The 14,304-nt window shown below is 37.2% G+C and overlaps 1 protein-coding gene across 1 annotated transcript in view; it reads right to left on the bottom strand.

Moving 5' to 3' along the window:
• KCNT2 (potassium sodium-activated channel subfamily T member 2) overlaps positions 1-14,304 on the bottom strand; it is a 240,259-nt gene that overhangs the window by 75,364 nt on the left and 150,591 nt on the right. The window contains exon 13 of the mRNA XM_063298399.1: positions 8,836-8,944. Within this exon, the coding sequence (XP_063154469.1) occupies positions 8,836-8,944 (109 nt within the window). The remainder of the gene's footprint in view (positions 1-8,835; positions 8,945-14,304) is intronic.

Raw genomic sequence — 14,304 nt, 5'->3', positions numbered from 1 at the left:
AAAGGACCACAACTAAGATTGCTACAAATTGGAGCTCCAGCTCCAGAAATACTCACAGTTCTCAAAATTTTCTGGGCTATCAATGGCAGGAATGATACTAGTGATAGCCTTGTGTCTGGATACTTTCCATAGGTGTCAGTCTCTACAGATGGACTACCAGTGAAGAACCATCTGAATGTTATCTTACATACATACACAAAAACAATAAGTATGATAGGATCTAAAATTAATTAAGAATAAAAATACTAAAATAAATTGAAATAAAATACTATTTTAAGAAATTCTAAACCTATGCAATGGTGTGGTGTTATCGTGCAGTGATATCTAGAATCCTCCAATAGGACAACAAATAAGTTAAACATTATATTAGGCTGCATCAGTTGGAAGGCAGAACTCCATTCTGGAATACTAATCCTAGGAATGTTCATGAAATGGAAAATATGTTCTGAGTTTGGAAGAAAGCACCCCAATTAGAACAGTTCATCAAAATGTTCTGAATTGGCTATGATGCAATGAAACAACACTCAAAACAGCTCAAAATTTGAAATATTTTGTGTATTCTAGCTTTAGAAAACAATAGGAATGCAGGTTAAGCTCCTTGCTCTGTTGTTTTTTATCCCAGGACCACCAAGTGTCCATGCTGACAACAATAAACTAGCCAGTTTGCATAAAAATTCATTAAAAACATTAAAAGCATACATACACACAAATCCTAAACAGCTGTAAATTGCAGAATATGAGAATTTTAATGAGGGATAAGAGCATGCAAGGATACAAATATATAAACTTCAGCAAACCAACCAAACTAATATATGAACTCCTCTGAATTTTACATGGACTATGCACATTTCTACATGAACGGATATAAACCAATACAAAAAGGTGGCTTGTTAAGCTTAGATGAATATGTGAATATGGAAACCTAAACATGCTCTTGTTAATGGGAAGCTTGCAAACTGTCTTTGAAAATGCAGCATATGCTGACTGAGACATGCAGTTTCAAAGCCAGTGCATTCTATCTGACCCAGCCAGGTTGATAATTGGTAGCCAGCAACTTCATGGGATGTGTATGAAGGTAGACAGACCTTGGGAGGAGAGCTAAAGGTGGGGTAAAGGAAAGGGTGATGGCTGACTCCCACTACAATACACAGGTATAAGTTACTAATAAAGAGACATGCAGAATTCCCTTCAGTGTGAGCATTAATGAGATGTTGCTCAGAAACTGGAGTCATCTGGGGGAGTCTTACAGGTTCTCCATCCAGTATGACCATCAATCAGGTGCTGCTCAGAGTCTAATGGAGAGACACCCAGGGGAGCTTTATGGTGAATCCATTCTATGCAAGTATCTCAAGTGATGCTCAGGGCCTGGGGAAGCACCCATGTGAAATACCCAGAAAATCCTCCATTTGGTGTACAACTCTTCATGACATAAACCAGGGACTCGTCCCAATATGATGTGCTTGGGTGAGCCATGAATGTTAACTAGGCCAGAGTGGATAGAGGGAAGATAAACGTCCTTTTAAACTGTAAATGAAAGGAAAATTGAGAGAGAGGAACCTTCCCTCTCTCTTACTTTCTAACAATCTACCTGATTCAACTGCTTCAAAACTAAGAACAGTGCCCACTTGAATTGAAACAGGATAGGGAAAGAGATGTGGGTTCCCAGGCAGGCAGGTACATACACACCAATTCTTGCAGTGGTAGTAAATTAGCCAATCCACTGGTTACTTGCCACAGTCCTGAACTTCCTTTTATCAACTGCATCAACTGAATAACTCCCCACTCAGCTTTATGTTCTTCTTACATACCTGCTCTGCTTTTCCCCAGCACTGTTTTATTGGCCAAGGCAGGATTTAAAAATAAAAGTCAGACATAAAAACAACAAAAAGTAAGGTGACATTCCATCAAATTGACTAGAACAGCTCAGCACACTCCAAACAGTGCTTGAAATGGCCACAATTTGTCCAGAGTGTGTGTTTGTGGGGGGGGGGGGGGGGGATGACCACATTTTGTTTTATGCTCAAAGAATCTTTTGCAACAATTTTTAAAACTTCTGTTTCAAGAGTGGCAAGTTGGAAACAGCTTGCACTAAAACCATTTTGTGCATTTTTATTCATTGGTTGATTTTTGACAATATGTTCCTACTGTAGCATTTGAGTGAGCTAGGAATATGAAAATAAAATGCAGGATTTTATGAGAATTTACAAAGGTGAAAGAGTTTACTTATATTCAGTTGCTTTTAATGGAAATTTCATGAGTTCTGAACAAAAGGGATTTATGTTAGTAAAATATAATGAGGAAAATAATATGAGCGACAAAGAGAAATTGTTTATTTAGTGCATTTCATGAACCACAAAGATGGATTTAATTCTAGAGTGGATAATTTCCAGTTATTTTCACCTCAGTATTTCCCTGCAGACCTCCTAAGTGAATTAAGCATTTAGATGCCTGGGCAGGATTGAAATACAGTTTCATAAGATAAGCCTGAGAGAACTGTATGCTTTTGCTAATATGGAAGATAGGTCTAACTGTCCCACCTAAAAGCACCACTACAGTGTGAATGTGAAATAGGTTTACATGAATAATATTCACTGCAATTAAGTTTATGGGGAAACCTTTGTTTACAATAAATTGCCTGAGGATCCTATCTTGTGATGGTCTTCTAGAAACTTCTGTACTAGTTAGCTGGCAATCCAGAGTGCTCAGCAAAGGGGAAACCAGCTAGAATATAAACCACAAGGCATCACTCACTCATAGCAGGGATAGGTCCTTATTCTGCTAAGCCATATTTAGAATGCAGAGCCTCCAGTATCCAGCAGAGACCTACTGAATCAGTCTATATTTCAACCAGCAGCTAGCAAGGCATTACAGCTTTATACTCTGGCATTGTAGGGTGGTGTCTTCTCTGTTGTGGGTTTCGATGGCGTAAAGACATAGTCCTAGGGCAGCTGATAAAATGGCGAGGCTATGCGTACAATTTCCTTATCTGAGAAGGACAAGAGCCAAAACCAATGAGGTGTGAAACTTTACTTCTTTTTAACAGATGCCACAGGGAGAGGTTCTGGATTTGATCACAGCAGGTAAAATGTTTGGGGCACTTAACAAACACACTGAATAGATACAATGTTGAATTACTGCCGTTTGACAGGATCTTCTTGCCAGCGGAGACAGTTTTGCATGCATGAAAAGGGAAACAACTGTGTGGAATATCTTTTACAAAAATAAGAGGTAATAATAAAATCCTGGTAACTGTTTACACTGATTTGTGAAGTTTCACAAATATCATTCTTACAAGAAATTAATTTGTTACCTGAACTACATATATACATGGTTGATTAATAGGCAAATATTTCAAATAATTTTAGATTTGAAGTATGTGATGACCAGAGGTGGTCAGTTGAAATGAAATCTGTCATTAAGAAGGCTGAGTAATAATTTTTATCCTAATTTTTAAATTAGGAGGGGATGGCATTTCTGAAAATCATAATCCTAAAGGGCACATTTGCATAAAGTTGCTGAATCAAGCTGAGAATTTGTAATGTGGAAAGACTACTGGTTCCTAGAAGGATCTGCAGAAACTGTACCAAAATGAGAACATAATAGATGAGGGGGAGCAGGGGAAAGAGGGCAAAAAGATTTGGCAAACTATTTCCTTGAGCTGGAAGTAATGAACCATTAATCTTAAAAAATAAAATAGGCATTTTGGACAACTGCAACAGGCAATGTTCATTTGGCTCTAGAGTATTTCAGACATCATAAATTTTAATTTTTAGTTAAGGCTAAAATAGTCAGTGTTTTGTTTTCTGTTTTGTTTTCGTATAAAAATAATAGTTTTATACCTGTACACAGGCAATAAAAATTGAAGTATGGTCATGACCAGTCTTTGGCACAGTTTGAGGCACATAGATTTTAAAAAGGGAATAGGAAATAGGGACAAACAAAATATACTGGACAGAAAATCTGAGGTAAAGTGAAAATATATTTACACATATCCTATCATCGGTGGCGTGGTGGCTCGGTGGTTAAGACACCAGGCTTGTTGACAGGAAGGTTGCAAGTTTGGCAGTTCGAGACCTGAGTGCCGTGTGGCAGAGTGAACTTCCGCACTCACCCCAGCTCTTGCCAACCTAGCAATTCGAAAGCATGCAAATACAAGTAGATAAATAGGTATCGCTTTGGCAGGAAGGTAACAGCGTTCCGTGACTGTCACGCTGGCCACATGACCGCGGACGTGTCTTCAGACAACGCTGGCTTTTTGGCCGTGAAATGGAGATGAGCAGTGCCCCCTAGTGTCGGACACGACTAAACGGGAATCTTTGCCTTTTTACCTATATCCTTCATCTAGATCCTAATATTTTCTATTAAAAGATTATTGCTTCTGCTATGTAAGCTCTGGAGAGAATTAGATCACTGTAGTGAACCTTTTTGGGGGAAGATTCTTGAGAATACCATGGACAGCCAAGAAAACAAACCAATGGAAACAGTAAGGAATATACTTGGGGCTGCAAAATAACCCTGTCCAGGCTTCTTCATGCTGCATACATAAAAGTGCATCTCAAAACCTCAAACCTTTGAACGTGCCTTGTTGCTCTGTGATGAATGTGTAACAGGATGAAACAGAATACTCAACCCAAGAATGGATGCTCAGAAAGAAACTGAAACTTGCCTTAATCATGTCCCTCCCCCACCCCACCCCACCCCGCCCCGCCCCATTATTATCAGATAAATCTTGACCTTTTCTTACTTATTTAAAATATATGACTTTAATTATGCTTTGAAAATGATTTCCAGAGGGTTAAATATGTTGATCTGCCACAGTGTCTATGTAGGTAATGGATCCTGTTGACCAATGCATGCTTATTAGGGTTATATTATATAGAAGGTAGACTTTATAAACTGATTTTAATTCAGTTTTCAGGCTACAAAAAACATCTGCATATGTTCAGTGGCAGTTGGCTTGACTCACTGTGGTTAGTGAGGAAGTCATTCTGCTAAAGAGGAGGTTTGGGAAACAAAACTAAGGAATTTTGCAGAGGACATCATGAGCATTAATGTAAGAGGGCTGCTTCAAGCCAATGTTGTTGTAGAGAGTAAGGAAGATGACCCTGATGGTGATGTGCAAGAACCATTACCTAGGCAAAGGGGCTGGACCATTTTTTAATTCCAGAGCAACGAGAGAACATTTGGAAGCTGCTCAGGCTGTTGCCTCCCTATTTCACTGGAGTATAAGAAAGGGGAGGAGGCACTTACAAGAGTCAGATTTGCAGGATTCCATTATTATAGCCAATCTCAATAAAAGTAGTTTTAGCCTTTCTGTGGAGTTGATTTTTCCATCCTGGTCCACCTAACGGGGCTGACATCAACCCTGCAAGTCTGATTGTGCTGTATTTCCTGCAATCCTCAGAAGTTTATCAATTTCCTTCACTTGGGGCATTTGGAAGATCACTGATGACAATTGTAGCTCACAGGGTCTTCAACCCTAGTTAAATGTTACTGGCATCCATCTTGGAAGAGGGTTGATTTATTAGTATTGTTATTTTTATGTTTAATGTGTTGTAGCCCACTCAGAGTCTTTTCCTATGGGCAAACTATAAAAACTATAAAATAAGTACGTAGATAAAAAGAAAAGTGAAATGTCACTAATGTGAAATCATAGTATTCCCATGACACACATAATGACCTAAAGCAAGCCATTGTTTCTTCATGCTGAGCCATAGACTCCACTGCCTACCTCTTCTCCCTTGAAGAATTAACCCAGTATTCACTGAGAGCAAGAGTCTTTAATCTGCTTTTTGTTTATAAGAGGCCACTGTTGGACCCAGTACTGTTAGATAATTTCTGACCTGTCTCCAACCTCCCCTTTGGGAAAAGCTTGTGATCAGTCCTGGGGCTCCCAGGGGACCATGGAGATTTTGTGATAGTAAGGGAATTCCTGGAATTCCTGTTGCTTCTGTTTCTTGACCTGCCCTACCTCAAAAAGCTGACAGCTGCCTAGAGTTAATTCAGTAACTGAGGTGGTATACAAATTAATTAATAAATGCATATCCAACATTTGTATGCCAATTTTAAAAATTTACCATTTTTTTTTTCAATTTAAAAAAAATACCTCTCAGGAGTTCACAGTAAAAACAAAACCAAATTAAATCCAGTGATTATATAACTTAGCAAAAACGAAAAAAAGAATTAAATATCTGTTTTAAAAGTTGAGGGTGTGTGTGTGTGCGCGCACCTTTGACTCAGTGTTGACTCCTGGTGACTGCCTGGACAAGTCCCTGCAGATTTCCTGGCAAGATTTTGGAAGTGGTTTGCCCTTGCCTTCTTCCCAGGGCTGAAAGACAGTGACTGGCCCAAGATCACCCTGATGGTTTTGTGCCTAAGGTGGGACTAGAACTCACAGTCTCCCAGTTTCTAGCCTGGTGCCTAGCCTACAAGAGATACATCCTCTGAACTAAGCTGCAAATGAATTTCAGATATCTGGGATATCCACAAAAAAGGCCAGACTTTGACTCACTAAAAGATGAATCTGAAGTTACTCTAGATGAACTTTCTCAGATTATCTCAATGAGTGGGGTATCATAGAGAAGATGGCATGTAATGGTGATATTGCACTAATGGATTATAATCACCTCCCAAATTGCTTTTACCTGCTTGCTATACCACAGAATTCCTGGCTAAGAGAAGCTGGGCCCAGACTTGTTCACCTGTCTTCGATGTTAAATCCCCATTGCAAAAGACTCCTAAACAGAGCTCATCTTAACTCTGTATTCTTTGCAGCCCAATGATTCTCAACATGGGACACTGCTCTAGTTATAGAAATAAGCAGGACAGGTCAACTATGAGTAGAGTGATTCTGTAATGGTAATTGTGACTCCCCACTTTCAAGTGTCCCAATGTGAGGTAAAGGGTTATGTGGCCCTCCAGCCATCACATCCCTGGGGCTTGCTCTAACTACCCTCACATGGTAGGTGGTGGAACACAGTAGTAAAAACAGCAACAGCTAGTAATATTGCCTGGTCTTGCTGTTTCAGGTACTGAGTCTTCTGGGGCTCTTGTTGAATAGAAAAATCTAATAATATATGCTAATACACTTTTGGTATGTTTTCCCATTTTAGGTTATTATAACTTTCCTGAAGTTTAGAGGCAGCTAAGATACATGCATAAGAAACCCAATGACCAGTCATTTTATTGTTGTATATTCTTTCATCTATATTCCATTTTGAAAATCTTTTAATTAAACACAGTGGGTGTTTGACAGGTTTTGAGCACAGGTTATTATAAAGCTAGAGCCCCATGTTCTTGGAAAAAAGCCAAACTTCCCCCTTCATTTGCTCATAAAAGTGGCTTGCAAGACTACAATCTGATGCATGCAGAGCCATTTTAGCTAAACAAAATATTTTCCTTAGAAACAAATATTGTAGAAGAAATGCAGAGCTGGACAAACATAACCAGCTATTTATATCAATGCTACTTCACTTTTTTTTACCTTGAATAAATAACATAACATTAACATTTATTCTTCAATATGCAAAGGATATCACAGAGTTGGATCAGGTGCAGAAAATGAAAACTAAGTATGTCAGCCCTACAAGGAAAGCTAATAAGGCACTTAGGGATTTCTACTGTAAAAAAAAAATTAAATGGAATATGATAGAACAGTAGTGTTCAAATTGTGTTTGGGGAAATCTAAAGTATCTTGAGAATTTATTGATAATTTGTCAATTATTTTTTTTCTAAATATTCTAACAATATTTATTAACAGTGGTTGCATTGTTTGTTAAATTCAGAATGTACTCTCCTGTGTTTGTTGTTGTTGTTGTTGTTGTTATGGTTTTAACTGTTTTAATTGGCTTTGTTCTTTAATTATTCTGAATGTTTGGGGTGTTTTGTTCTTTTAATTGCATGCACCGCCCAGAGTCACAAGCCTGAGATGGGCGGCTATAGAAATCCAATAAATAAACCATTCAATCTCAGTCATCACTTTCTGAACTGTTTCTGAAGCATATATAGGGCTAGTGAGGGATACAAAATGCAAAACAAATAAAGTTATATAGTTAAGACAAGTGGCTTCTAAGGATACAATTTAAGGCTTCAAAATTCTGCTTCTAACCTGTCTAATCTGCATGTTGCAAACAAATGTGAAAATGGTCACTTGCAACCCTGCCCTAAGAAGCTAAAATGGCAAAGTCCACAGGCTGATTTTTGTGGTAACTCCAAGCTCCTTGCAGCACAGAAAGGGGAAGATGTTTCTTTGAAGCTCCCACTGGATTCTGTGAGTTAGAAATAATTAAAGACCACCTTCTACCTGCCCTAACTTTGCACTGGTATCTCCCTGCTCTGGGTGGAGTCTGGATGCAACACCCTCTGACCCTCTTTTGGCTCATCTGTTGGTGGCCTTCTTTGTTTCTGACAGCGCTATCTTCTTCTTCTTCTTCTTTTTTTTTTTTGCAGTATCTTCAAATAAACCAGCAGAAAGGGTTTTCAGCTAATAGAAATTACTGACTCTGAGGACCAGTTTCGGGCCATTTGTGGGGCTTAAGGGAGAAAAGTAGAAGTACAAAAACAAAGGCAGGCCAAAACAGGCATGTTTGGGTGGGTTTAAGGGTAATTTTTAATTAAAATGAAACAAAATGCACAATGAAATGATTTTTTTTAACTAAGTTTCAGTAGAATGATCTAAGGATGCTGGGGAATAAATTAAGTCTTGTAGATCACAAATGGCCTGTATGTTGCCTACCCCATTTATATTGTACAAAACAGATAAATGACATTGATCAGAACAGAAAGAATTATCCAACTCTACATCTGAACAAGACTCAATAGGGTTATCAGACTTACCTGCAAATTTAATATGAAACTTATCTTCAGGCTTCAGTATCTGAACATACAGTGGACAATTTGGAGCAAAATCTTTAACTGCCCAAGCTCTTAAAATGGTTTGATGGTCCTAGAATAAAACAAAAAACACCACATAAGAATGTTTAAGATAAGATATAAAATTTGCCATATTAATTAAAATAATTGCTCATGTTTAGCTGACAATGGGCCATTAAAAAAACAAAACAAAACCAGCCTTTATTGGATATATGCTTTTGAAAGGAACAAGACCCTTCTTGTTACTATACTTTAAACTATTTTTCAAACATAAGAATATCCCATCGCTGTTGTGCCAATTATAGCAGAATTCATAAGTAAATATTGCTGTTAAAAATAACACAAAATGATTCAGACCAGATTTTCCCTTAAATGCCTTTAATATGACTTACAATCTGGGCATCTGGAACCTCAGGTAGATCATGAATGTTTCCAAAGCATGTGGGAATGGGACACACCTTACCCTTGCAAATTTCCTTTTTTATTCGAATTCAATCTACATAATGCAGTTTTGAACATTATTGTCTCTATTTGGGCACTTTTAGGTAGGACAAGATTTGAACTGGGAACCACTGGCTTGTATATTCCATTACATAAGGCTACACTGTCTCAAGATATTAACTTTTTTTTATGATATCTTCTTTGAAAAGAAATTGGTCTCCATAACCAGTCACACAGCTGTCATACAAGTAGGAATCCCAATAGCAATGACAAAACCAGATTTGCAGCGAGCATCTTGCTGATAGCTTTCTGCAATTCCCATCCCATCCCATCCTGCTGAAAAACTCAGTGGAAAATATTCTGATGTGCAAGGAAACATCCCTTTGTTGTATGTTTTCTGATATATCATCTCCATACATCTGATGCTCATGAGGTAACAATGATAAGCTGAGGAAATACATCCTTAGCATGGGAAAACATTTGGAAGAAATGGAAATGTTTCTGCTGTTCATTCACAATGCTTAAAGCCTCACAACACTGACCTTAAGAACTTAAGAACTAGTTGCTACTAATTTATATAAACTCAGTTCAGAAGACTGAGTAGCTATACTTAAACTGTTGACCTGTGAAAAAGATAATTTTTGGGGGGTTTATCTATCTACACACATAGAGAGAAATACACAGAGAGGGATTTACACATACATGCATAATGAAAGCACATTGTTAAGTATTTGGAATCAAAACAGTTTTAACAGATAATTTTCACACACACACATACATGCATATGGAAACTGTTGGAAGAATTATCAATAGAATAATAGATCAATTAATTCATTTTATTTTATTTTATTTTAAAAAATCTTCACTTTCATTTCAGAACTCTACAATCAGTTGCTCTTAGCAAACATAAAGAGCTTGACTGAAAAAGTCTATTATCAAATCACACAATTTCGGCACATTAAATTGTTCCTTTTTTAAAAAAAAAAATGCTTTTAAGTTCTAAGAGATTATTCTTTTGAGCCCCATATCAGTCTTTTTTATATTTTTCAATTGTCTTCTGAAAAGTACAAGTGAGAATAATTTACAGGACCTAATGATGCTCGGAAATGGAATGGGTTGTCTAGTCGTAAAGTTGCTAGGGTAAGAAAAGAGAGAAAGAGAACTGAATAATTCATTTATACCTGTGATATCAGCAGATAAGAAAGACTTACAGTATATGGTCTGATACAGAAAGCAAAATTTCATTTGAAAAGTTGAGGGCAATTAATACTTTCAAATTAACAGCATTATTACTTCCAGCAGAAGTAGGATGAAGTATTTTGGCTTAGAATTAAAAGCAGCATAGCATGACTAAATTCCAGGATTTTGAAGTCTTCAAGCAAGAAAATATCATGAATGCTGTTGACTAGTAAACTTCTGTTCGTTCTCAGCTGAGAGTTCTAAAGAATAATAAACAATCAGAGGGGGATGTTTTCAAAACAGCTTTAGCGGGTGGGGAGAAGGTGGTTTATATTGTAGTTTTCTTGCTGAGCCCAAATAAATGATGCTTGAAGCTGAACATTGCCCAGTTTCTGTGACAGCTGACATTTAACTCCTCTAGAGCATTTCATGTTATCCTTCTCACGTAGTATTGGGAGGATCTGAGCTACAATGAGTTACTTGCTACCAGTGTAGCGTTAAGATGGGTTTGGAATACTTCTCATACATCTCTATCATTTATAGCTTAAGCCCCAGGATCTTACTAATGTATAAAAACCTCCCCTACTTTGTACCTTTTTGCTTGATAGCCCTGAAGATTATGATAAGTGCATCGAGCTAAAGTACAGTTGCTTAAAAACCAAAGCATCCTCTCTGCCTAATCACAGCTTATATGGACAGGTACTTGTGGAAGTAGACATTAACATCATTTTATTCTAATTGGTTGAAGAGGGAATTCGTTCCAAGCAACTTGCCCTGAGAAATGTGTGGTTCACCCCTAACAATACAGAGCTGACCTAACTTCAGACTGTTCAAGAAAACAAAGTATCATACCTATAGTCAAATAGGCTTTTACTGGAATAATAGACAAAGAGCATTTCTCTTGAAATCTTGAAAATCTGCTGATAGTCAGCAATGGCCTACATGGACCAACAATTTGACTTGATAGAAGACAGCTATCCTCACAACTGTATCCATAATAATGCATTAAAAATTCAAAGGAAATGCATGATGTAACAAACTTCTCCATTCCTCTATTCCTTTTCAGTTTTTACAGATTCCTTTAAAAACCTCAGGAAATATAGGAAATGCATAAGTATAATTTATTAATTTCAAAATAGTATTAAATGGTATAAAATTTCTCATCAAACCTTGATTTCATGAAATAATATTGATCAGGTAATTTCCAGTATTCTAATTTAGCTGCTTTTCAATTCTGTGTTCTTTATTAATTTATTCATGTCAATCATACCACTGTGACATACCATTTAATCATCATTTTGTAACTATCTTCCTGAATTGTCATATAAAAAAGAGAAGCTATTTCTGGATGTCCCCAAAGTTCCTATATTTTCAGATGAATATGCCTCCGATGACATGCTCATTTTACCATTTTTTAAAATTTCATCCCATTTGTATACATTTCCTAATAACATTTGGAAAATTTGACAAATTTCTCATTTTCATTTTTTTCTCAATTTTTTTGTGTTTCCTCTCAATTTTCTAAAAAAGAGGTTGCATTTTATTTATTTATTTATTACTCATATTTAGCCACCGCCCATCTCCCCCAGAAGCGGGACTCTGGGTGGTTTACAATAAAATCCCACATAAAACATAAACATTAAAATCACATAAAACAATTATAATAAAACACAATAAATAAATAAAATCCAAGAGAAATGTAAAATCCAGGCTGGTGGGAGGGACTCTAGGGTGCGAGCCATCTCCAAGAATGGCTATTCACTTTCCCGCCCCAGGCGAGACGGCAAAACCAGGTCTTCAGGGCCTTCCGGAAGGTCAGGAGAGAAGGGGCCTGCCTCACCTCTGGGGGCAAGATATTCCAGAGAGCGGGGGCCACCACAGAGAAGGCCCATTTCCTGGACCCCGCCAGATGAAATTCTCTTATGTACGGGGTCCGTAACATGCCCTCTCTGGATGATCGGGTGGGGCAGGCCCTTCATGATTAGGTCTTTGTATCTGAACAGGTTGTCTTTCCCAGCAATAATATTTTGGAACTCTATTTTTAAAAAATAGAGTTATCTAGAATTTAGGTTAACAATGACTTAATGATTCTCAGATCCTAAAAATATGGTGTATCAAAACGTTTTATTTTGCTGGCATTATTCTTTAGTTAACTTCAATTCATATCCCAAATTAGGTTCAGATATATCTAAATGATCATCCTCATTATCTCATTTACCCATTCAAATGATATATATTTTGCTTGGCTTTTTCCTCCCTCTAATTGACATCCCTGTACTAAATATGTAAAGCAGAGACATACTGTACATCTTTCTCTCTCTCTCTCTCTCCCCCCCCCCACACACACACACAGACAGATACATACACACACACTGCTGTTAGTTCAGGTCTGAGGAGACCCAGGTAAAAATCATACTCTTCCAGAGAAGCTGACTGGGTAATACAAAATCAGTCACTATCTTTCAATAGAACTAGTCTTACAGGATTGTTATAGTGGGGATATTGGAATAACTAGAACAATGTATGCCATTCTGAGCTCTATACACAGTGTGCTTTGCTGTATACACAGTGCATGTTCAACAAATGTATTTACTTTTTAGACAGTTCCCATCTAATCTTTTTTTTTTTTTTAGTATTGCTAAAGTTATTCTCAACACCCAACAAATTATTCCCAAAGATAAACATTAAAAATGATGCACTTTTTCTTTGGAAATCATGCATTCAGGCGGCTTCTTGAGTAATGATTTCGCCATGGCTGTTTTACCAACTCTAACCCTGACAATTGGAAGCCTTTTCAAGTTTATGATTTTTGTCAAGGAAATAAAATTGTAAGTGAAATTCTGGGAATAAATAGCTGCATAGCTGAAAAGGTCTTTAAATATAAGGACTAATCAATTCACAATCATCCATATTTCTTCAATAATTTTGCACTGATTCTGATTAAGGAAGTATTTATTTCTCCTTAATGTGTGATTTGGGGACTTTATAAGATGGCACTAGAATATGGCACCTCTGCTATGATTCTACTGTCACCCCCAATACTAAGTAAGAAAAGTTTTAATATACATATTTTAGGTGGAATGGGTTAAATTCATTGAGTAGATATGTAACTTTCTGATTTATCAGGGCTCTTACTGATACTAATAATGAGTCTTCAGGAAGAAGACAACATGGAGTTTCAAAAGATTTCCCAGAAATCAATTAAGACTTACAATACTAAACTACTGCTGCTCAGCAAAACAGAAAACAATGCTGCTGCTGGGTTGTTGTTGCCTGTATTTTGTATGTTTTATTTATGTTCATGATGCATTTTGAATAATTGTTTCAAAGGGAACTTTAAAATTTAACAAAGAAGATGGCCTGATTTCAAATTAATTAATGAATCTTTACTGTTGTTGTTGCTTTTGGGGGGGGGGTGCAGATAGTTAGCCCTACATGAAGCCATGATTTCTCTTTTCAGGAAGCAAAAATGCCTTGTTGTGAAAGTGGAACATTCCCAAAATTTGACTAACCAAACCAAATTTTACCTCTTCGGAGTTAAAAAGTGGAGGTTTACTCCTCATACCTCCAAATATTTTTTGACAGTGTAAAAATAAAAATTGCTGTAAGTGGGCCATGCTTCAGTGGTTGACATTTGGAGGTGGGGGAGAATAGGATTCAAGTGCTAGTAGAAGAAGCCAAACCTATAACAGTGTCTCATTTAGAGAAGCAACGAGCAGCATTTACAAATTCTGCTACAAAACTCTCTCAGAACAGATTGAATCACTTTTCTGCAGCAGAGACAGATTGGAAGGTACCAAGGGACTGAACAGT

Source organism: Candoia aspera, chromosome 3, assembly GCF_035149785.1.
Source record: "Candoia aspera isolate rCanAsp1 chromosome 3, rCanAsp1.hap2, whole genome shotgun sequence".
NCBI lineage: Eukaryota > Metazoa > Chordata > Lepidosauria > Squamata > Boidae > Candoia > Candoia aspera.
The sequence above is the reverse complement of the archived record's forward strand: the minus strand, read 5'-3'. Positions and strand labels throughout refer to the sequence as shown.